The sequence below is a fragment of the Biomphalaria glabrata genome, chromosome 17 (assembly GCF_947242115.1).
Source record: "Biomphalaria glabrata chromosome 17, xgBioGlab47.1, whole genome shotgun sequence".
In the NCBI taxonomy this organism is placed as follows: domain Eukaryota; kingdom Metazoa; phylum Mollusca; class Gastropoda; family Planorbidae; genus Biomphalaria; species Biomphalaria glabrata.
Window position 1 is genome coordinate 5,905,179 of NC_074727.1, and position 25,792 is coordinate 5,930,970.

At 35.9% G+C, this 25,792-nt stretch overlaps 2 protein-coding genes across 3 annotated transcripts in view; one reads left to right on the forward strand and one right to left on the reverse strand.

Annotated features, from left to right (window-relative positions):
• Nucleotides 1-3,994: 3,994 nt before the first annotated feature.
• LOC106066891 (uncharacterized) lies at nt 3,995-12,651 on the reverse strand. 2 transcript variants are annotated; one of them, XM_056015191.1, is made up of 4 exons: nt 12,517-12,651; nt 10,525-10,930; nt 8,322-8,521; nt 3,995-6,892 (listed from the first exon to the last, which is right to left on the reverse strand). In XM_056015191.1, the coding sequence occupies exons 2-4, from the start codon at nt 10,722-10,724 to the stop codon at nt 6,666-6,668; spliced, it is 627 nt and encodes a 208-aa protein (XP_055871166.1). In that variant the 5' UTR covers nt 10,725-10,930; nt 12,517-12,651; the 3' UTR covers nt 3,995-6,665. The 2 variants fall into 2 exon arrangements, with proteins under 2 accessions (XP_055871166.1, XP_055871165.1); XM_056015190.1 differs by having other exon boundaries at nt 12,305-12,575.
• A 5,396-nt stretch (nt 12,652-18,047) lies between these two features.
• Nucleotides 18,048-25,792, forward strand: part of LOC106066884 (diacylglycerol kinase theta-like) — a 31,622-nt gene continuing 23,877 nt past the window's right edge. Inside the window, exons 1-2 of the mRNA XM_056015193.1 lie at nt 18,048-18,464; nt 24,936-25,015. Of these exons, the coding sequence (XP_055871168.1) occupies nt 18,290-18,464; nt 24,936-25,015 (255 nt within the window). The 5' untranslated portion in view covers nt 18,048-18,289. The remainder of the gene's footprint in view (nt 18,465-24,935; nt 25,016-25,792) is intronic.

Below are 25,792 nucleotides of genomic sequence, written 5' to 3' on the forward strand. Positions count from 1 at the left end.
AATAAGTTTGTTATCACAGCGCCTTGAATCTACATTATGTTTCTTACCAGCGCTCTATAAATCAAACAAAATTAAATTATTATAATTATTAATATTTTTATTATTATAATGTCCATTGTTTTAATCAATTTTTTTTTCAAAAAGCGCTAAACAATTTTTTTTTGAATGCCGTTATGACGGGCTATGTTAATGGATATATATCCAGAGATGAGACCAAGTTATTCAACTCAATACAGGTCAAGATCTACCTAAAGTCTAGTAGAAAGTTTAAAATAAAATCGACCGTGGGAAAACTATTTATTTTTTTTAGGTTTTCATCTTTGGGTCAGTAAACTCTGACGACTTCATCTAGGTCACTGTCACGCTGGTCGGGCTGGCGGTACGGATACGTGCCTGGAAGACGGTATGTCCCTCAAGTGTGTTTGTGTGTGCTTTTGTCCTGGGCTTGTTTTCGGCACTGAGATAGAAAGACTGTGCGAAGATAAACAACTTCAAGCCACGCAGGCGATTGTAAGCTATATTAGAAAAAGAAAAACAAATATCGTAACCTTTGACCTTTGAATAGTTTTTTTGTGATACTACTTGGTATCAATTGATTGAGTTTTGAAAGCTGTATCGCCAGCCTGGTCTTTTTAAGTCGTTGAAGTTATTCCTATAAACCTTGGTGTCTTCTAATGCTGGAATGTGAGAACAGAAGACATTGCAAAACTTGATCTAGACTGGAAGCCAAAGGGGACGAGAAAGGCTGGAAGATCAAAGAAAACATGTTGGAGATCAACAAAACAAGAAAAAAAGAAGGCAGGATGGACATGGACCCAACTGATAGGAGGACTGGACGATGGACCCAACTAAGGTAAATTGCCCAGAACAGTTAGATGGTGAGATGCTGTCCAAAACTCCACTGGAGATTCTTCTTATTCTTCTTCTGGTCAGCTTTTTGCTGCTGAGCTGTGAGCTCTTTTGCAGACTGTGCCAAGGAAAAATAGTGTACAGTTTTCTTCAGTTGTTCAGCACTGCCGTACAGGGTGTTGGTTATGTTGGGCTGGAGTGGAAGTAGGTTCTGCCTAAGGTGGATTAGGGAGGGGCATTCAAAAAGGATATGGTTTACGGTTTCATAAGGTTGGACGCAGTGTCTACATAGGGGGAGTTGTGTGGGATTTATTTTATTGACATGGTAATTTCGTTCGTAGTTGGAAGATTGTAGATTGTTCTTTGCGGGGGAGGAAGTTAATACTGTCCAGTTTGTTAGGCATGTTCAATTCTTGTACATGGCTCTGCCTGAGTTTCCTGTTGCCCATTGATGAGCCGCTCCTCTTTGTGGTTGTTGATTAACATTGACCTTAGGGTGAGGTAGTTAACAGGTCTATCTGGTTGTTCCATAGATGATCCTGCCTTTGAATGTTTATCTGCCCTTTCATTTCCCATGACGCCAATGTGTCCAGGGATCCACTGTAATGTGATGTTGATGTTTAAGTTTAAAAAATCCAACGAGCTTATCTAACGACCATTTATTTTCCTATTTTTATTCCTGTTCACATTCACTATGACTGAGCGTCCTCTCTACTTTGTCTAAATGGAGATCTTATCCCCGACTTTGAATTGGCATCAAGGATTTAAAATGTATACAATAGTGTCTCGCTTCACACTTTTTGAAGTGTACAAATCAATCTCTAGAAAAGTCTGTGGCTGAGATTATGAGCCCTGTTGCTGGCTAAAATGTTTGGCATAAGTATTCTTGTTCAGCTGTTTGTCACGTTCAATGTTAAGTTGTTGTTTGTTTTTAGTTATTTGAAAGTTGTGCGAAAAGCTGTTCATCAACCTTTTGTTCAGTTGTTTTTATGTGTGTTCAGTTGTTTTTATGTTTGTTTAGTTGTTTTTATGTGTGTTTAGTTGTTTTATGTTTGTTCAGTTGTTTTGAAATGATCCTTAGGTGCTTGGTAACGTGATTTATCTAGTTTATTTTCAAAACCATTAGTTATAGACTGTTCAATTGTCTTTTTTTTAAGCTGTTTTTTTTTACAAAGCTTATATCAAAACGCTCTGTCTGTCTGGTAATAAGTTTGTACACGTTATTTCTTCCACACCCAATCTCGGATCAAGCTGAAAATTTACAGTTATTTCTTTCCCCTGACAACACAAGAATCAATAAAAAAAAACAACAATTAGTTAATTGGTAATTAAATATTTTTGTTTCGTATCTCGAACAAGGGAAAGAAATTAAACTTGACTGAAGTGGTTGTATAAGCTGAAATAGTCCCTTTTATAGGTTGCCGCTTTAAAGTAAGTTTGAAATAAACAACATATAATTTTAATCTTCTATAGTCGTAAGCACTTCACTAGCAGAGTAGTTAGTATGTTGGCTTGAGCCATAAGTTCGAATTCAGGCCGTACCCACTTATTTTTTTGTTTGTTAATGCATTTAAAAATCGATTACGATATAATTTACCCAGAGATCCCTGTCTTTCTCTCCCCCCACCACTTTCTATTTTCCATTTTCCTAACTGGTCTAGATAAGTGATAGGATCAAAGCGTATTGAGCAACATAAAAGCATGAAATAGCACTAAGCAAAAACAGTTGGTAAAAATATTTGTAATCGCACGGATTTATTGTTGTTGGTCTAGGACAGTACGGCGTGGCAACGAGCTATTGGTCTAAACTGCCGACAGCTAGTGACGTTGCAGGTCAGTCTTGAGGCCCTCTATAACGACTGGTCTCGGTCTGACACCAATGTTGTATGCGTTGGATATGCGTTGTTAGTTTATCTGTTGTTTCGCTATTGTAAGGGCTACATTTCTCCCCTACACGATTAATGAGTATCCTATTACATATTTAGTTGGAGGGACACGAAGGTATTGACCAACTGGTGATAAAAAGGAGAGCAAAGCACATGACACATACACACACGAACACGTATCCTCTCTCTCTCACACACTCACACAAAGCGTGCTAATGTCTTCCGATTGATCGCGTTCTTTCTGGATGTGCATGTGGGGCCTCCTGCCTGGTCACCTATCCCAGGTAAACATCTGCACCACAACATCCAGGTTAGTGTTTGCTTGTCATTCTCAAGTTTGTCAACACGGCTTGACATTTGCGCTTACCTGTTTTCACTAGCCCCCCGCCCCACCCCACCTCCTTTTCAGCAGGTTTGGGGCGAACAACTAATAAGAAGATCTGGGATGGGCGAGACGTCTGCGGATGAAGATCTGCATGGGTTTAATGTTTTTGAAGTAAAGAAGGAGCGAGCTTCAAACGTCAAAGTATAATGTGGCAGAGAAAAGTGCCTTTTTAAATTTAGATGACCAGAAATTATTTGAAGAGTTTTATTGAAGAAGAAAAAAGGACAAGACGATAAAGCTTGTCAGTAAATTTCTTATTCCTTACACTAGAACACATTTATTCAAGTGCTCAATCTTTACTAGTGCTATTAGAGAATGGAATGGGTTGCTTGAATCAGTCAGGAATACCAACTATAAGGTATGGTGGAGACGTAAAGCACAAGGATAGATCAGAGTGGAGAGATGTACTCAAGCAGGGGCCAGGGCCATCCATTAGCTGTAGCGCCACTGGGATGGACGATGGAGTAACATGCATGACTAGATTGACACATGAAATGCGTAGAACGTAATTATCTTCTCTTGTGAAGTAACGTCTGTAATATATAAGATAAAATAATACTGTAAATTAGAACATGAAACATCAAGTTTCTCACATGAAACAAAATTATCTTCAGATCTCTAAAATTTTCTTCAGATAGCATCTGATCTCTAGCATTTTCTTCAGATGGCATCTTTTTCTTTTTTTTGGTCCTACTTGTTAGAATCTGTTCTTCTTTCCGTCCACCTTTGGGCGTGTAGGCGTCTGCTAACCCTAGTACTTCCGGTGTAAAATGATTGAATTCATCCTAAGAGACTAAAAATACTATTTAAAAAACTATACATTTATCAAAGTAATATCTTTTTATTTATTATAAACAGTTTGAGAAAATAAATATGAATTTAGAAAAAATGAAATTTATTATAATTTTTTTTTTTTACAAATGTTGTAATTGATATATAATATAGAACAGTGTTTTGACAATCAAACTCAAAAATATCGAGATATATATTCTGAACAAAGAAACGAATCAAATCATTACAAAATGTGCTAATTGTTATTTGATTTGTGCATTCTAAATGTTCAAGAATAAATAATATGTAAAATCCCCCATCACGTGACGTAAATGCATTGTAGAGATAAATGTTTAAAACAAAGTGAAAAAAAAATTATGTATAAAACATAAAATATAAACAAAAATGTTCATTAAAACTGAAAGGCGAAAGTGTAAAGGAAGAAATTATTTTTTTTAACATTCAACAAACATCTAAAGATTGTACTTTTTCTTAAAGGGGAATTAAAAAAGGAATGTATGTCTTTACCTCGGATTATCAAACTTATCATATGAATATAAAACGAATAGCGAATATGTATATTATATACGTTATATGACAGACATTGTAGATTTTGTGTGTAACGATATTTTAAAAGGTAACCTAAAATAAGATTGTAGTGGGAAGTGGTCGAGAAGTTCGCTTGATAGCTGTAATATATAAGATAATATAAGATAAGATAATATGAAAAAAGGAATGATAACTTGACGTTCGCATCTCTCGTGACCAGCCATGAACAGATGCTAGTAAAAAGTAAACAGAAACTAATGTGTAAAAATGTATTTTGAATGCTGTCGTTAGGGATGACAAAAGAATGAATGAAATAAGGATCAAACAGTTAATAGATAGCATCAGGGGAAGGGGGAACTAGGGTGCTTCATTCAAACCCTCAGTAAGGACAAACAAATCTAATGGTACACCATCTTACTTGCTTTACTCTTCATCCCATATGCTAGGACAAATTTGTACAAATACTCCTTCTTCCCTAGTGCTATTAGAGCATGGAATGGGTTGCCTGAGCTAGCCAGGAAAACCAGTGACTTGGCAGAATTTAAGTCATTGGTTAATATGCATGACTGAATGCATGACGCGTAGGACGTAATCATCTTCTTTTTTGAAGTAACGTCTGTATTATATAAGATAAGATAAAAAAACATAAAACTCTCGACCACCCTAAACAGAGAATTACTGTAGCACCGCTACTGTTGGGATATAAAAAAAAATTAATGCCCATTGTTATGCCACGATTATGAATTAGTTTTTTTTTTTTTCGTAAATAGTGACGCGACTAATAAAAAACTAGACTAGGATTTGAGAAAGAATACCGAAATAGAAACAGCTTTTGGCGGTCGTAGAGAGGCAGCTTTTTATGAACGCAGAGATTTAGTTGGTCGACATTCGACAGTTCCCTTCGTTATTCTTGAACTTCTTGTTCGACATTCAATATAAGCGTCGACTATCTTATACTGTTGGCCTTTTGACTGTGTTATTTGATTTCTTTAAGTCCATTTTACCTCCGTTTAATTTGTCTGTATCAGACACAGCCTGGAAGCGCATAACGCCATTAATACTTGAAGCAACAACAGCAGTATATGTCTATTGGCCTCCTCATTTATTTTTAATTGGAAAATAGTCAATGTAATTTCTTTACGTAACAAGACATAACATTAAAAAAAAACAAAAAAAAAATAACCCCATCTTTTGATTACATTTAGGAAGTGGTATAAAAAAAAACATATATTCAATATACATCATAATAAAATCTAGCTAATAATAGTTTGTTTCGCCACTGAAGAAAAATCTTTTTTTTTTTTTTCATTAACAGTGCATCTATTGTTCCCTCTTCTGTGTGTGCCCTTAGTCTGTACATGTTGTCAAAAGTTTGTATTAGACATAGCTTGTTCAATTAACAGATTTCCTGTCAGTTGGATCTATAAGTTTGTTGTATAGATTATGCCGTTAGTATAATATCATGTCAGTGGAACATATGTCAGTATTTACAGTCATCATATCATGTCAGTGGAACATATGTCAGTATTTACAGTCATCATGTCATGTCGGTGGAACATCTTACGTCAGTAGAACTTTGGCTACGTCAGCAGGTCATATTACGTCAGCATAACATCTTACGTCAGTAGAACTTATTACATCAGTAGAACAATGGCTACGTCAGCAGGTCATATTACGTCAGCATAACATCTTACGTCAGTAGAACTTATTACATCAGTAGAACAATGGCTACGTCAGCAGGTCATATTACGTCAGCATAACATCTTACGTCAGTAGAACTTATTACATCAGTAGAACAATGGCTACGTCAGCAGGTCATATTACGTCAGCATAACATCTTACGTCAGTAGAACTTATTACATCAGTAGAACAATGGCTACGTCAGCAGGTCATATTACGTCAGCATAACATCTTACGTCAGTAGAACATATTACGTCTGAAGAACTTATTACATCAGTAGAACAATGGCTACGTCAGCAGGTCACATTACGTCAGCATAACATCTTACGTCAGTAGGACTTATTACATCAGTAGAACATTGGCTACGTCAGCAGGTCATATTACGTCAGCATAACATCTTACGTCAGTAGGACTTATTACATCAGTAGAACATTGACTACGTCAACAGGACATATTACGTCAGAGAACAGATTTCAGTCAAACAGCAATGGCCAGTAGAACATTTCAGGTCAATATTACATAGCCTATCAGTTGCACATATCTGGTCAGTAGCAATAGCCACTACCAGTGTAGCAGGAATAAACGGGGGTCACGTCTTTGGAGTCCAGCCTGAACGACTGGGTCATGACGTCGGGCGCCATGACGTAGTTGAGCTGCCTCTTGGACCTGACGATGGTGTCCGCCATGACGTCAAACACTGCATGGACGTTGTGGGCCTCTTTGGCGCTGGTCTCTATATACTGCATGCCGAATTGATCCGCCAATGACTGAGCTGAGAATGGAGAAATGTTTAACTTTTTTTAAAAAAAGGGGTTTATATTTAATGGTGATTTAGATCACTTGTAGAACCATATAGACAATATGAGAAGCAGTAGCAGGTGTCTACTGAGCAAAATATCTCTCACAATGGGTAAGATTCTACGCAGACGTATGATCTCAGGAATCTACCACAAGCAGATTTAATTACCCTTTCAGACCATAGGGCCTAAGAGCAGACGATGTAAAGGTCATCTGTTTCTGAGGCCCACGTTTACGATGGTGTGATGTGGCCTGCACAAATAACAAAACGCCTTTACTTCTCCCAAAATTAAAAATCCAAGTCTTCAACAGGATTCGAACCCGGGACCCCCGATTCAGAAGCTAAGCGCTTTACCAATCAGCCACAGGATCCAAACGGAAAAATCTAGAAAAAGTCTATTGCAACTGGCGGGCTCTCTGACAGCCACAGAGCAGAAAGGGGGAACACTACAACTAGCAGCTACCAATCGAAATCCGGAAGAAGTGAAGAAAATAACAGTGAGTAGAATAAACCAAATATCGATAATTTCTCCATTTAAATATCAAGAAAGGCGATGCTTATTATAAACTATTCCGATCCTACCAACAATTATTTTTTCGCCTCAGAACCGGACACAACAGAATGAAACAACATAGGTTCCAGAAGATGAAATTTGGGAATAGTTAAATTAGACTTGTGGAGGAGTGTCACCAGAAAATGAATAAGCAATCGAAAATTTGACTCTATCCGAAAGAAATGAAGAAAGTAATAGTGATTAAGATCAATAAAAAAAAGACAAGCTCTTGTCCAAATTACAAGAGAGACGATTTCTATTATAGGCTATTCCGATACGACCAACAAACAATTTTTCGCCTCAGAACTGGACACAACAGAATGGAATTTCAATACGGAGAGCTGCCTGATCTAGAAACTGCAGCACAGTTCACCTCAGATATTAGACAGTCATCTGAACCCTCCAATATAAAATGAGATTGATTGTTAACTGCTTCATAAATCTACTTTTTAAGTAAATAGATCCAAAAATGCAACGTTCCGATTTTTTCATTCATCCGAGTTTTTTTTTCTGGAACTCACGACGTCACAAGCACTTTTTTTTTACCTTCTTATTATTTTGGTTGTAGTAACGTCCCTGTTTGTTCTCTTCATGCTCTGGGACGCAAACTATTTGTAAACATTGAATAGAAAACTGTATTTCAAAAGGTTACTATTTGGTTGAAACTGTAATTCATAAGGTTACTACTTGATTGAAACTGTATTTCATAAGGTTACTATTTGATTGTACACTGTAGGCCTTTTTCAAAAGGTTACTATTTGATAGTAAACTGTATTTTATAAGGTTACTACTTGATTGTAAACTGTATTTCAAAAGGTTAACTTGGGTTTCACACTATTTGTTACATACCTAGAGCACTGGTCACTTGTCTGTCATTGACTTTGTCCACCTTGTTTCCGACCAACAGTTTGATGCAGCTCGGGTCACCATATCGGCTAGCTTCATCAATCCAGTAAGGGACACGCTCGAAGCTGGTGAGGTCACACACATCAAAGACAATGATCAGACCATTGGCCCCTCGGTAGAAAGAAGACACGATAGCTCGGAATCTAGCAAAGAAACACATTAATTAGCATTAATTCTGGTCAGTTGAACAGTGCTATGTGACAACCGTTTAAAAGAAAAGACTTCTTAATGAAGGAATATCATAAACTTGGCTAGAGATAATTGTAACCACTTCTTAGAGATTATGTGATAAGCTTGTACTTCAACACTATGAGACAGTCACATTTCATTGTGTAGAAGAGATAGGGAGAGAGACAGAGAGAGACAGACAGACAGACAGGGAAAAACAGAGAGAGAGAGAGAAAGAAAGAAAGAGAGAGAGAAAGAGAGAGAGAGCGAAAGAAATATAGAAAAAGTAAGATAGACAGAGAGAGAGAAAGAAAGAGAAAAAGAGAGAGAAAGAAAGAAAGAGAGAGAGCGAAAGAAATAGAGAAAAAGTAAGAGAGAGAAAGACAGAGAAAGAGAAAGAGAGACAAAGAGAGAGAGATAGAAAGAAAGTGGGAGAAAGAGAGACAGAGAGAAAAAGAGAGAGAGAAAGACAGAGAGAGAAAAACAGAGAGAGACAGACAGACAGGGAAAGAGAGAGAGAAAGAAAGAAAGAGAGAGCGAAAGAGAGAAAGACAGAGAGAGAAAAACAGAGAAAAAGAAACAGAGAGAAAGAGAGAGAAAGAAAGAGACAGAGAACGAGACAGGGAGAGAAGCAGAGAGAGAAAGAGACAGGGAGAGAAGCAGAGAGAGAAAGAGACAGGGAGAGAGACAGAGACAGAGGGAGAAAGAGAGCTAGTCTAAGCACGCAAGCCAGGAGAAGAAGGCTGACAAGTTATTGGGTCACTTTGTGTGTGTTTGTGAATGCTATAAGAATCTAGATGACTTTAAATGTAAACCAAAGTAACTTGAAGATAATCCCTATGTTCACATAAACTATCCAGAAAAGTGTTTATTTATTGAATGGAGTTTGAAAGTATTAGACTCAAGGAATATTTCTTTGTTTAACTCTTTGTTCCTTCAGTGCAGGGCCGGCGTTACGAATCGCGGGGCCCAATTTAATGGATACTTGCAAGGCCCATCTTCTAAATTACTATTAATTAGATTATTATACCAACATTTGTGATACAACCTGCATAGGAATCAACTCAATTGCTATAGCCGCCAGTGGGTTAATTAAAGCTACGCCGATCGTACGATAGCCCTACACTAAATATGTTAACCCTTTTAGTCCTACATCTTTAAAAAAAACCTGTGACAAGAACCACGCTTAATGTAAATTGCGGGCCCCTGCCAGGAGCGGGGCCCCATTGGAGCAATAAGTCAAATCGGCCTAAGACCGGCCCTGCATCAGTGTGTCCAAAAAGAGTTAAAATAGAACTTGCGTATATCATGAACTTTGAGGAGACCATACCACTCTCCAAAACAACTTGTGAAAAAAACATAAAGCATTGTGATGGATTCCGAAGATTGAGGAGGAATACAGTATTTCCAATGACCACGCAAACCTAATTGCGAACTGTACATTTTGCCACATCTGATGCAGGATGTTGATTAACATAGGCAAATCATGTTACATAATTACCGTTAAGGGCAATTGAATAGCTAAGTAGTTATCTTTCACATGTTTCTGCTTCTAAATAAAGTAGAAACATGCAAATTAGTTAGACCTAAAATTTAAAAGCGTTTACTTTGATTTCCGACTTTTAAATGTGCGGCTATTTATGTCACTGGGGCTATAAATGTCATTACAGAAAGAATATAATTAACATCCTAGGCTACTCCCTTTACGTCATGCAAAACGAATGGCTTAAACTTTTGCCATGTCATGGGTTTTCATGGCTGACTCATGCAACCCATTTCATGTTATAAAAAAAGGAGAATGTGTACAAATTTGTCCCAGGATATGGAACAAGGAATGTCCCTTTATCCTTGTGTCTTTCTGAATGTTTATTATGTTTTTGGTTTTGTATTTGAAGATTATTGTTCAGTGTTGTATGCATAATTGCTACTTTACTTTTTAAGTGCTGAAGGGTTTCTAAATTGACCGATTGCACATTACCTGTCCTGGCCAGCGGTGTCCCAGAGTTGCAGTGAGGCCAGATAGTCGTCCCTCGTTACGTTCTTAATCTTGAAATCCACTCCTATGGTTGTGGTGTAATGTTCTTGAAACTGTTCGTCTGTATAGCGCAAGAGAAGGGACGTCTTGCCCACTCCTTCGTGACCAATAATGACAATTTTGAGAAGATACTCCTGGAGCATCTTTGTCGTGAAGCCGAGACGATATGCAGACTGTTGAAAGTGTATTTAGATTTCCAAAAGCATTGGGTCAAAGTTTTAACATATCAGAAACATACTTATGTATGAATAGCCTTTATTTAAAGTGAAAGAACACTTAGATTAAAGCGAGTGCTTTTTAAAATAATTTGCCATACATCAATTGGTTCTATTAGGTTTCATCCTTGAATCTGGGGATATAAATAATTCAATTTTGAAATGGCATTTTTATAACAAAATTATATCATTCATTTTTAGGTCACAGCAAAAAAAAGGAAGTAAATAATAAACTCACACTATGACACTACACACAAACACACACTGACACAAACACACAAACAGGCACACAAATATATTGCATGGCTGCCTGGTCGTGCGGTATGCACGCTGGACTGTTCGGTTGTCTCGATGGTCCCGGGTTCATACCCTGCCCGCTGCTATCCCCCGTCGACGTGCGGGAGGTTACCTATGCAGGAGAGACGGACTTAGGGAATGTTGGAGTCCAGTCCGAATAGGTAAATGGAAGTACCGTAATAACGAAATGATAGAGTCTATATGCACTGTGAGTCCTCCCAGCAGATCCATTTCCGCTTACCTGGACCCCACTCGCTACAAGTGGTCGAGAACAGAGCTAACTGCGGGGAGCTTGTCTCATATTCCTATACTGTAACCGCCACTGTTCCGTGCAGGGACCGCCACTCCAGCTACGGGTCAGTGATGACGGCCCCCTTGTGGAACGGCGTGGCGGACTTTTTGGACTGGTGTGCGGGCTACTTGTTCCATCCCTACCCCGAGTGAGATAAAAAAAAAAAAAAAAAAGCTCACCCAGGGGGTCCCGCAAGGGCCTGATTCGCTACTCGTACTTAGCCTATCTAGTTCCACCACTGGACGTTTCCACCGGAGGCGCCGGTTAGCTGGAATCCTCCGGACCCATAAGACCAGTCCTGGTTGCTGGAGAGTTCTGTAATATAGCCCTACCCACTGCTTTGTCTTGCAAGGCTGGTCACTATTAGGTCAAGTGAAATTAAAGATCGCGTCGACTCTAATGATATAGTTTATTCTATTGCAACTATTGAAAGAACTGATGTAACTACTGTATATGAGTGTGTTGATGTTGTAAGATGCTGATGGTTACATATTCATATCTCTTTACCTCTTTATTAGTTGAAGAAAAGTAAAGGCGGTCGGTCGTTGTGCTGGCCACAACACACCCTCGTTAACCGTGGTCCACAGAATCAGATGACCTTTACAAAATCTGCCCTACAGAGTTTAGGGCACAGAAGAAGTATTTAGCACCGACATATAATATCAGGACTTACTAAGGGCCCTAAAGTGCCCCATATTTCAAATGGCTTAGGGCATTTTAAAGTCTTACTGCGGCACTGGGACAAAATATGAACATAGCAGAAGCAACCTAGGTCTAGTGGTTTAAATCTAGAAAAGCTATCATGTAAGTTATCATATAAGGTAAGTTCAGCCATGGTTATGTCCTAAAGGCAAAGATAACAAAGGACATTGTAGAAGGACTAAGTTGCAAATATTTTAACGTAGCATTTAGAACTTACCTGTTCAGTGTTGTCAATACTAACAGAAGTAAAATATGTAACGCAGATAATCACACCTAGTCTAGTCGTTTAAGTATTTTTGGATAAAACACAATAATTGATTCATTGCCACAAGACCCGATATGATTATAATAAAAAGCAAGGCTAAAGACACTAGAACTCAGTTAAGGACTGTTATCTATACATGTATCCAATTTATCACAAATGATTACCGTAGATCACGATCTAGATCTAGCAGTCCAGTGTTCTTTTGTTGACAAGAGTAAAGAAATACTTCTTCGGGAAGTTCCGATTTTATTAGTAAGAGGCATTTCGTAATGGCAGACGTTAGTAGAGGTTTTCCACGGACTTTTTTTTTTTTTTTTTTTGCTTTCATATTTTTTCAGAGATGATGTAAGAGCAGTAGGCCTACAGGTTCTCAAATTTGGATGGTTGCCTGGTCCTGTGGTATGTGTCATGGGTTTCACGGGTCTAGTTAGGGCAGAGGTTCTCAAACTTTTTTGACCCGGGGACCCTTTATAGTCAAAACCTGCCCACGGATCCCTAATTGAAATAATGAAACCAGTAGACTATATTTAGACCTAGGAATAGAGAGATGTGTAGCCTTTCGGGTAATGTCTTATGAAAGAATGTACGTCAGGAATTCTAAATTCGCAGATATAAGGAACGAATTTTGTAAAAATGCTTTCGAAACACAAATTTGAAGCTTAATTTTATTAAATTATGAAATCAATAGACTATATTTTTTAATTTTCATGTGTCAAAGTAAAAAACTATCTGTGCAAAGTGTAGTTCTTAAAATTAGATCTAGATCTAAATCCTTTCGATCTTTTCTCATGTCAACATGGTAAACGTGGCCTAGATTTATAAGATACTAATACTTTCATAGAGTCGGTCAACTTTTTTTTTAAAGAGTCTTAAGTTTGTTTTAGGGCCACAATACATACACTACGGTACGGTTCCAGTTAGTACCCAAGGAACATTTATGCCAAGTTTTATCAAGATTGGCACATACATACATACATACATACATACATACATACATACATACATACATACATACATGCATGCATACATACATACATACATACATACATACATACATACATACATACATACATACATACATACATACATACATACATACATACATACATGCATGCATACACGCATGCATACATACATACATACATACATACATACATACATACATACATACATACATACATACATACATACATACATACATACATACATGCGCCGTACATTCTACTTTATAATATAGAATATAGATACATATACATATACAAGGACCCCCCCTTCCCATTTTTTTTAATGCGGCCCACGATAAAAAAAAGGTTGCCCACCCCTAGCCTAAAGTATGAAAATGTCCTGCTTTTTCACTGTTTCCTGCAATTCCAGAAAACTAGATGGCCCCCTTGGAGGAATTCCACAACTCTCGCTGTATTTTTCCAAATACATTCAAGGACACTACAATTCGACGACCTGTTTTCATTCATACAGTACCTAAAGAAAAGAATTATCAATGTTAACAATGCTCATTTGCTTGACCTGTACTGTAATTTAAACTTATTTAGCTATTAGCAGGACGAAAAGGTAAGTTGTTATTTTTTTTATAAGCTTCTTCATGGACAGTGTTGTGAGTTTTATACAAAGCTTTTCTAATGAAACTTGTTACTCAGGGCTTCTCAACATGTCAGAATTGTTTTATTTGCATTCCCGGGTACAGTGCAAACGTGGAGAAAGTATTTTGGAAATATTGACAAAAAGAGACGAATAAACGATTGTTTTGACTCAGTGAGTGCTCTTCTTCTCACTAAGTACAGCTTTAAAACAAATGTGCATGCAGGAAGCTCCGCGTGTATGTTAGCATGAACGATGAAAAGTCATTTCTTCTGGGAAGTACGGTTATATAATAATGTGCTTTACATCCTATGAGTTACTCTAAGTTGAATCAAAGACAAATATGTCCATTTTTTTTACGTTTACTTTGTCTTTTTATGTTCTCCTTTTTGTCCTCCTTTGTAAGGTTTATCCTATTTTTTGTCCTACTTTGTAAGGTTTGTCCCCCTTTTTGTCCTCCTTTGTAAGGCTTGTCCTCCTTTTTGTCCTCCTTTGTAAGGCTTGTCCTCCTTTTTGTTCTCCTTTGTAAGGTTTGTCCTCCTTTTTGTCCTCCTTTGCAAGGTTTGTCCCCCTTTTTGTCCTCCTTTGTAAGGCTTGTCCTCCTTTTTGTTCTCCTTTGTAAGGTTTGTCCTCCTTTTTGTCCTCCTTTGTAGGCTTGTCCTTTATAAGGCTTGTCCTCCTTTTTGTCCTCCTTTGTAGGCTTGTCCTTTATAAGGCTTGTCCTCCTTTTAGCCTCCTTTGTAGGCTTGTCCTTTATAAGGTTTGTCCTCCTTTTTGTCCTCCTTTGTAGGCTTGTCCTTTATAAGGCTTGTCCTCCTTTTTGTCCTCCTTTGTAGGCTTGTCCTTTATAAGGCTTGTCCTCCTTTTAGCCCGCCTTTGTAAGGCTTGTCCTCCTTTTTGTCCTCCTTTGTAAGGCTTGTCCTCCTTTTTGTCCTCCTTTGTTATGTAGGTGCCTGGTAACCCTAGTCACGAAGCAGCGTCTAAGACATAAACAACGAAGTCGTATAGCATTCCTTATCACAGATTCAAAAGTCTCAAAAACTTTTTCATTTTCTTCTTGATGTTCCACAACCAATATGGAAACATAGACCCCAACTCGGTCACTCATTACTAATTCTCCCACTTGAGGTGGATAAAAAAAAACAAGGTTACAAAAAGAGTTTGTGTGGAAACACAAACTAAAAATCGGCCCCCAAAGTGGTCTACCCAGGCAGGTAAAAAAAAAAGCAGGTTTCAATATTTTCAGAAAGAACATCAGAATGAAATTCTATCTAGACAAATGAGGGAGAACAATGGAGAAAGAAGGTTGACAGATCTTGTGTGGTGCCCCAACGGTCCAGCAGACCAAAGGATTGGTGAAAGTGAATGTGAAGTTAAATGTGAACCTGGCCTAACTGATTTCTTATAATGTATATCTAATTAATCTAATTGTCTTGTAAAGGGTAAATGTCTTATTTAAATCCTCAATAAAAAAAACACTTCCGTTAAAAAAAAATTAAACAATTACAATTTTTAGAGTGCTAAGACAATGCTGCAGTTTACTACTAAACTAAAAGTACTTATTAATTGTTGTTTTAAATTATGTATAACTTATATGCCTACTAAATAACAATATGGTAACTGTGTATCTCTATTAATAAAGAGCCTCCCGTGTTTGTTACTACTAATTGTGATTAGTTGTAAAAGTGGTGTATTTTTATGAAAAACTGCTTGCATAAGTTATTTAAAAAATTAGATATTCCGCTTTCAGAAAGAAAAAAAGTAGCCGTTGCAATAGAACTTTGAATGGTCTAAAATATTATGATTTCGGATTTTCACTCTCTTTTCTAGTTTACGACATCTAAACGGGACGGACGGACTGACAGACATTCGGGGGCCGCTAAAAAGTAAGAAAATGTAAACTGTTATTACTAACCATGTGCCTAAAACAACGTGTAAGTGTTCCAACACTATTGGCGAACTTTTTACAAAATTTATCAAGCTTCAACTCACTCTGAATGTCTGTGTGGATTCTTTTGCTCCTTTTTTTCTACCTCGTCCAATTCTCGGATCAAGTTGAAATTTTGCACAATTTTTCAATGTCGAAGACAATACACGAATCAATAATAAAAAAAAACAACAAAAAACATTAATTTTGTTTTAAATTTAAAAAAATGGGAGATAAACCTTTCATTACTGACATATAAATGTGATGAATTTCCTTCATTTCTAGATCTAATAGTATCTTAAAAGATTAAATTTTTTATTGGCGATCAGCACTAGGTCAGCATTTTTCAGAACTAAGAAAACCTGCTCAAAGTTCAAGGCCTATCACTTCATATCAACACGCAGATAGAAGTAAGGATTTTTATCCCTGGATATGACCAAGAACAATAAATTCATGATTGTCCATTTCAAATCTGAAGAGGTCTGTTGTTTTCCAATTATAGATATTCGCTTGAATGTTGTTTCAAAATTGTGTTTTTGTTGGTTTGTTGTTTTTTTTTTTGTTGTATATGAACTAGCTGTGTGTTTTTGCGAGATTTGTGGTCATGAATGTTGTGTGTGTGTAAGACGCCATGCCTTAGTTTTTTGTACTTCCTTTAGTGAAGACGTTGGTCCGGCTGTGGTTTCTTTCTGTGTCCACTGTTTCCCCGTTGTAACGAGTTTGTAAGTACACAGGTTCGATGTTATGGTTTGTGCGTCTTGGAAGAAGGTTCTTAGTTTAGGCGGGGCATCGCCTAGATATCTGCTTATTCTATCTTTCAAGGTGCTATGTCAGGAGCCAGACTCTGGGCCGTGGTTGGTCTAGGCATTGACTAGTAGCCTACAGAGTCAGACTTTGGGCCGTGGTTGGTCTAGGCATTGACTAGTAACCTACAGAGCCAGACTCTGGGCCGTGGTTGGTCTAGACATTGACTAGTAGCCTACAGAGTCAGACTTTGGGCCGTGGTTGGTCTAGGCATTGACTAGTAGCCTACAGAGCCAGACTCTGGGCATGGTTGGTCTAGACATTGACTAGTAGCCTACAGAGCCAGACTCTGGGCATGGTTGGTCTAGGCATTGACTAGCAACCTACAGAGTCAGACTTTGGGCCGTGGTTGGTCTAGGCATTGACTAGTAGCCTACAGAGTCATGTTTCCGCTCCTGGGCCGTGGTTGGTCTAGGCATTGACTAGTACAGTCATGTTTCCGCTCCTGGGCCGTGGTTGGTCTAGGCATTGACTTTAGTATATTTTACAGTCTGTTCCTATATATATATATATATATATATATATATATATATATATATATATGCTGTACGCACGTTTATGCATAGGGTTAGGGTTTACTGGACGTTAGGGTTAGGGTTTGGAAAAAAATCTCCCCCCCCCCACTCCAAAGTTCTGGATCCGCCAGTGGTTCCTGGGCCGTGCAGCCGGGATTAAGTGTGTGCGTGAGGTGCATTACACATGCATAGTTGTTATTGTATGAATTGCCAGTCACATTTGTAAATTAGCATAGTGCTCTTTCTTCCCTAGTACTATTAGAGCCTGAGCTAGCCAGGAAAACCAATGACTTGGCAGAATTTAAATCATTCGTTAACATGCATGACTAGATTAGTAGACGCGTAGGATGAACTCATCTTCTTTTTGAAGTAACGTCTATATTTTATTAGGTTTGATAAGTCTTCTATCCGGAAAGCTTTCTAAATTTAGTGATTTTACTAAAGGTTTTACTCTAGTCCAATGTGAATATTCGTTTGTTATGAATCTCACTGCTCTATTTTGTGTCTGCTTGAAGTCCCATACTTTAAACTGAAAGAGTCTAAAAGTTTATCTGGCGCAATTAAATATTAGAAGGAAAGAAATTGGTTCATGAGAAACAAAAGATTGGCCAACCCTGGTATAGATATAAATATATATACTTATAGTCTTAAATATTATCGAATGACGAAATGTATTATTCCAGTCAAATACTACGAGCTAGCTAAAGGAAGATAATCGTAATAAATTCCAGATACTTAGGAAATTAACGAGTTACTCCCCTTACAATACCCGGTTATTATCGATCGGTGGGTGTCTCGCACGCGCATTGCTCACGCTCACAGAATTCGTCGCTTCGCGGAGAACTCGTGGCCTCGATTTGAGTTAGCATCTCCTCATTTCCGCCATCGCGATTGATTGGCATATTATGATACTATTTCACCTTAAGAAAATGGCTGTTACTGTGCTACTTTAAAAAAAAATGTGGCCGTATTTGTGTGTATTTCGGAGATTTTTGCCTTTGTGCATCCCACCTGTGTAAGGATAATAACAAAACGCCGACGAGAAGCAAGAACCGTCGGGCAAGAGCCGGTCGGCCGCAGGCACTGCTCCAAAGAATGGCCGATAACGGCGGTCGTAGTGACAGTCCCACCAGCACAGCGCCCGATGAGGATGACTCCCAACAGGGCCATGGTCATTTCTTTGTCAAGAAAACGTTCCATAAGCCTACCTACTGCCACCACTGCACGGATATTCTCTGGGGATTGATAGGTGTAGGTTACGTCTGCGAAGGTGAGTGATATTTTTGCGTCCCTTTGGCCCCGAATCCACCCCGTGTCCATCCATTTGACCAAAGCATTCTGTCAGCAACCTCATTAATTTATTCGGGAAGCTCTCGCTATGTCAGTTTATGAAATTATTTATCGCTCGGACTACACGGGATACGCTCGTTGGTTATTATTCACATCCTAAATATGCTTTTGATGCTCTGGTTTTTAATGGAATGCCAGAATTATTTAGTTTTAGTTAGGCCCTATGGGAATTTTTTATATGGGTGAGTTAAGGGGGGGAACCATGTTTCGCCTGACCGTTGCTGGGTCTGCTCCGCTAAGGCTAACAGTAGGCAAGCAAGCCGCGCACTGAGTGGGGAAAAAATATGGGGAAGATGTTTATGATAAAAAGACCTATGCGTGGCTGCTATGCTAATGAAAAAAAAAAGGGAATGTTTCAAAAGAATCTTTACTATCAATGAACCTGCTATTATTAAATTACAAATCAGCACGAATTTTACTTAGAAACTTGCAAGTAAATAGACACCATTTTTCTTCATGGCCGACATCTAGCCGGGAATTTTCTCCTTGTAATGAACTAGAATCTAGATTAAATGGTTCTTTTAAACAAACACACTTTTCTCGTCTGTGTTTTATTGAGATCTAGATTTGATCTTAATATTTTACCCCTCCCCCCCCCACCCCAAAAAAAAAAAAAATTGGTGTGATTTTATAGATATTTTAGATCTAGATTTTGATATAGATCCATATTTTAGCTTCTTAATTAGTCTGTATTAGTAGTATTACATGTATTTACGACTAGATCTAGAGTCTACATTTCGATAGAGACTAGACTAGAATCTATATAAATAGATCTAGATGTAAAGCTATATACAGAGATATAGATATAGATCTTGGTTGACCTATATCTTTGTAAACTTAGATCTAGATCTAAATGCTAGGATTTTGAAATGTTGTGCTATTTGTGCTGGTACAGCCACAGGCAATGTAACGCACATTTATAGGCCTATAGTGATAGGCAGTAGTGACCTATTTTTTTTCTTAAATATAAATAAACTTAGTTTTTGTTATATGGTTACAGATAGTTTAACATTGTTAAATTCTTTGTCAATCTCAATGATTATCATATTTAGATCAGTCTCTAGAGAGGCTCAACCAATTTAAAAATGCAAGAGTGTGTCTGTGTGTGTTGTGTGTATGTAAATATGAGAAAACATTTGGATATGTATCATTGCACGATCTATTGCAGGCCAATTAGTGTATTGATATATTTTATAAGTAGATCAGATATGCCCGTATGTACTTTAGAAGTCAACATCTATATAGCCTATTCAAGGCTATTCTGTAGATATATTATATAGGCCCTACTCCTATTTTAGTTGTAAATAGTTACAATGCTTTATCATAATAGAATTAAAATTTAGATTCTTTAACAATTAATATCATTTATGTCCTATGGCTATGCTCAGCATATCTTATCTCATGAAATACAGAGGTTACTTCAAAAAAAAGATTAATGCTTTATATGCCTGTTCCTATAGGTCAGTCTAGTCACGGGTGTTAATCAATGACTTAAATATATGCCACATTTGTCTTTAGTAGGCCTATATTATATATAGACCTAGTATATTATATATTATGTTATCATTGTCTAAGGCTCAGGTTTTTAAAAATTGTTAGCCCTAATTAATATATTGTTCAACATTGCATCTGTTTTTTTCAAAAATTGCTGTATTCTTCAAATAGTGTATTCTGGATAATACTGCCTTAAATTAATCTAGAAGATAGGGCAATGTGCTACCTGCAAAACATTGTTACAATATGCACATCAAAACGTAAGCAAATATAATAAGTAATCTAAATCAGAGAAATTTATTTAAAGAATTTTTAGAATAAATGTTCTTTGAAATATGTAGTGAAAGAAAATGTATTTAAAAAAATGTAACTTCCCTTTCAGATAAATATATTTCTTTTAATTATGTTAAAACTATATAACCATACAAATATTTCAAACTTTTAATAACTGAATATTAAAATTACTAGTAGGTTGTATGGCTTACAAAATGGCATTATGTTATTTATTTTTTTATATACATAATTATTTCATCTATTTACAATTTGTGTGAATGTGTCACCATGTGTTATGGCTGAGGAGTTTGGACTTAGTCAAAGTACACATTTCTTACACTTTTGAAGTGAAGGACATTTGTCATTGTGTCTCTATTTTAATATGTACAATTATCAAACTCTGCTAAAAAAAATAATGGCTAATTCTTGTGTTGGCCAGATAAAAATTTCTTTAAACCAAATTTCATACGTTATAAGCTATGAGATAAAAGGCCTATAAGAGAACTTTTTGATGGTAAACAACAGACAAAAATATGTAGTTACATTTGAAATAGGTATAACAACATATAATGTAAAGTTTCCTGCGATCTATAGGGCAGATGATGTAAAGGTCATCAGTTTCTATGGCCCACGGTTAACCAGGGTGTCTTGTGGCCAGCACGATGACCAATGTTAACTTATGTCAGGTACCCATTAGAGCTGGGTGGACTCAGAGGCGCCCTATAAGATCCCAAAGTTAAAAATCCCAGTCTTCATCAGGATTTGAAACTGGGACTTCCAGTTTGAAAGCCTAGCTCTTTACCAATCAGCCCCTGCACCTCCATAACAACATATACTAATTTTGTAATCATATCTATATTGTTCACATTATTTTTACAATAATAGAAGATACAATAAGTTATAACTGTATTTAATTTTGTTAAATGTCATTATCCAGTATCAAGATATGATAATAATATTCATACAAGCATTTATAAGTATGTTGTAGCCTTGCAAGCCTTTGCATATTCAAAGGAAGGAGCCACAATGAACATCTAAATAATCTGTTTCTTTATTCAAGCATATGATTATGATATTTATCTTACTTATAACTTGTGGAAATATGTACTTATATGAAAATTCATGGTTAATATTAAAATATGTGCCATTTAAAAAAAAAGATTAGATAACATGATTATGTTTCCTACAAGCTTTAATTAATGTAGTTTAGCTGCAAAACTCTGAGGATAAATTAAAACAAAAAATTCTGTACAGTAAAATTTAAGTATTACACAGCACTATAAATATCCCTTTTTTTTTTTTTTTTCAAGGCAACCTTAAATAAAAACATTTAGACATATTTTTATCTCATATGTTTAATCTTCTAAAAATATAATCGTTATGGCAGGATCAGTCGAACAACAACATAAAAATACTTGCAATTTACTGAAAATTGATTTTAAGATTAAAAACAAACACCACCATCTGACACTGCATTCTGAAGTAGGCCTACTCTTCTTCTAATGAAATACTTTATTAGAAATAGAATAATGTATTTAGAATTTTCTTTGATTAACAAAATAAAAATTATTATTTTTTCTTCATCTAAATAAATGACACATTTATTTTTACTCATCACTACTATCTGTGCATTTAAAAGTTACCAGCCCAACTGTCAATTGGTTTATTATTCTTTTTAAAGTACAAAATGTATTTAGATTAAAGAAAGTGGTAGGCTTGCTTCTGTTCTGGAAACACAAAACATTTTGATATATGCATTTTGTAAACGATATTCATTAAAAACAAAAAGTGCCCTGATCAATAAAACGAAAACTTTGCTCTCTTATCAAAGTCTTGAGGAATAGGACCATAAAAAGCAGATGGCTAATGTACATTGTTTTCAACCAAGCCTGGTATCATAGATAATTGGGTTTGTCTACGAAGGCACTAAAAAGCATCATGTCTATAATATGTGCCATTCATATCAAAGAACAGAATAGTTTCATATGTGAAATTAATAAATTGTATTAAAATAGATATAAAACAACTACTAAATGTTAAAACTAAAACAGATGTTACTTGGCTATTTACTACTTTTGCCTTGGTATTGTATAGAACGAGATAGGCCTACTGTGTCAGGCAAAGTATGAACTGTCCATTTAAAGTATTTTACTAACAATAATTTCTCTGTCTTTCTATTTGCTAGTATAATTATAAGAAACAATGTTGAAATTTGTTTTAATTTCTAGGATTTAATAGTGTTTCCTGTACCACTTGTCAGCATGCTTAGTAGATTGTGTTGTATGATAAATGGCAGAAGAGAAAGTAGGCCTACTGTATATGGAAGTATATGCAAGCCAATGCTCCTAAATTTTTTTTTCAACAAAATCCACTAATGAAATGTTATTGAAATGAAGGTTAATTTATATACTTAGAAGGAACTGTGTGACCAGACCTATATCAACTAATTGCTGAAAAGTTTAGAAGTGGAGATAGTGAAGCAATAGAACAAGTTAATTTATCCTGTTCCACAAGACTTTAATACTGTCCAATGATATGTCTGAAATTTTAATTTATTCATGATATTCATGGGGTACTTGGCTTTTGAGAAAAAGGTAGAATATTGAAAGAACTTGCACCTAATATAAAACTTAACTCATTATAACATTGAATTTTGTAACCACTTGTCTGAGGTATGGATCTAATTTGACAGAGTCTCTGACAGAATACATGTTTATAATGGTGCACTAAGATATTCCAAAATTGTGGTTCTCTAGAGTACTTTTGAAGCAAAGACAGCAGAAGAGGCTTAAATTTTTTTTACTGGCATAATACTATTGCTTGATGCACCAATAATTTTATGATCTGGAAAAAAAGTGGTCAACAGTGTGAGGTGGTATTACTAGTTCTCTTTAAAGACTGTACATACTAGGGCACTGTCAAAAACATCAAAATATTGTTAACATGCTTTATGGTTGGATGGTAAAATGAGAAAAAAAATACTGCTGGCGCTGTTAAATATTTATCCAACATATGAACAAGAGAACATTTCACTCTGAAATTCAGGGAACAGTTTACAAAGCTCTCTTTGACTACAAAGTGTCTCTTAAAATAATTTTTCTGCTCCAATTTATTGTTCAAGGATTAAAGACCAAAGAGGAGAAGGAAAATGGAACAAAAAAGTGTAATAAAGAATGTAACAAGAAACAGAACATTTTGTAGAAATTTTCTTTTTCTTTGATTTATTTACAGTTTTTTATTTTATCTCTTCTGATTGGACTATTCTATTATAAAATTGAGATTTGTATTGCATTTAGAAGAAACTAGCAAAAATTACTTTCAAATATTGAGTAGATCTTTTAATGAGTGTCAGAGAGTTATAATTAATATATAATAGGAAAGCTGTAACATATTTGGGGGCTCATCCGGGATTTGAACCCAGGACCCCACTCATTTATAATAAACTGTATATGTATTATAATTACTTTGCATATTTGTTGCTATTATCTGTAAACATTTTGACCCACTAAGTTGGCCTATGTAAAATGTTTATGCCTCTTTTCATGTGTATTTAAAATAAGCTAAATCAAATTAATTTTTTTAAACTAAGAAGAATGTCTAATTACTATACCAAGTTTTATTTGTTAGGGTAAAGAATTTGTTTGACAAACCTAAAAAAAAAATAATTTTACAAGTGTAGTTTTAATCTTGAGATTTCTTGTCGTTCATTTTTATATTTCTTCTTTCATGTTTATTTAGTAATATTTTTGTATTTAGACTTCTTATACTTTGCCTAACTAGTCTTAGTGTCTTAGTCCCTGTGAAGAGTGGGATTTTGAATTTCAGGATTAGAAAGGATGTCCCTGTGTCCACCAAACTCTAATGGGTACCTGACATACGTTGGGGAAGTAATGACATTTGGTCATTGTGCTGGCCACATGACACTTTCATTAACCATCAGCCTTAAACAAATATGCTTTACATTATCTGCCCTCCATAGAGTCTTAAAAAAGTCTTAAAGGGCTATCACCTACATAAGTAGTCTTAAGCTATTATAGTGAATTCCAGACATTCTATAGAGTGCTAGGATTTTGTACTTTGTCTTAACTTGCATGTTGAAACAGAAAATGTATATATATGTTTGTGTTTGATAGCAACATTTTCTAATAATTTGGCCTGTATAAACTGTTTCTCTCCCCTCAGGTTAAAAGTTTTCATTGCAGCTGAAAACATTTGTGTATCTTATTTGTTATAAGTTTTGCTTGATACTTAGATAGTATCTGTTGAAAGTAATTTAAAGCCATCACTTCTAAAAGAATCTGTAGAGTAACTTAAGTCAAGAATCAACAAATTTAGTTCATATTAAAGCAGTCCTTTCTACTTCACAATATGACTAGTATATATATTCTTGGTATAAATTAAGAGTTATCACATTCTAGATGTGACTACTTTAATGGATTCTAGATAATGATAGTAGTATATACATTACATAGCAAATTTAAAATAATATTTAAGATGTACATAGTTATATATCATTCTTTTAAGTAACATAAAAAAGGTAATCTGTCCATGTAAACTGTATATCAGAAAGGTTTATATTAGAGTATGACTATTACTTAATGATATCTTTTTTTATTGTCCTCAGTGTGTAATTTTGTTGTGCATGACCGCTGCATGAAGACAGTGGTCTCCCCTTGCTCTAGTATTGCAACCAGTCTTATCAAAGTAAGTTATTTTTTATTATTCAGTACTAGTAGATTTATTCTACCATAAACAAGGGAGATGATTATATATATAGTTTTTTTCTTTATTGTGTCTAGACCAGTAGTTCTAAAGTTTATTTAAAACTCAAGGATGTTGTATAAGTATTCAATCTTAGTAATGGAGCACTGCTGAAAAGTATTTCATTATTGTACTATAAAGTTTTACTACCAGGCCACCTTAAAATGATTGTAAACTATTGGAGGTATCCTGCTCAAGTTTTTAAAAAAATACAGTAAATGTAAATGTATTTTAGTTCAAACTGGTAGTAATTTTTATTGGAATAATACTTTTTAATTAGCATTGTAGAGATTGCTAACTGTTGCAAAGAAAATTTACTTATGACAAACATTAATTAAACAGTATAAAAAGATTCTTAAAACCTAGTTCCTATATGAGTATATTCTTTCAAAATTGTTTAGTAACAGTAACAGACATCCTTCAGGTTATTATTTAGAACGATGCTCACAATTTCATACCATAAAACCTTCTTCTTAGTAACACAATACATATGCGCCACCATCTCCCGTCATCCTGCGGGAGGTTAGGGCTAGGAATTCTAAAACATGTAAAACATTGTACAAACTCGCTTCCAAAAAGCCTGATTCGCACTTATCAAATACACAATGACATAATATTATTATTATAGCTTTTATATAGCGCCACTTTCATGCTTATAGCATGCTCAGAGCGCTTTGGTCCAATATCATTTGTGGACCGGTGGGGGGAGGAGGGGGTATC

Excerpts from the sequence above, each read along its gene's own strand:
- LOC106066891 (XM_056015191.1), bottom strand. The coding sequence starts at position 10,724 with ATGCTCCAGGAGTATCTTCTCAAAATTGTCATTATTGGTCACGAAGGA. Across the intron at positions 8,522-10,524 it reads GACACCGCTGGCCAGGACAG|ATTCCGAGCTATCGTGTCTT; the intron begins GTAATGTGCAAT and ends TTTCTTTGCTAG. Across the intron at positions 6,893-8,321 it reads ACAAGTGACCAGTGCTCTAG|CTCAGTCATTGGCGGATCAA; the intron begins GTATGTAACAAA and ends CTCCATTCTCAG.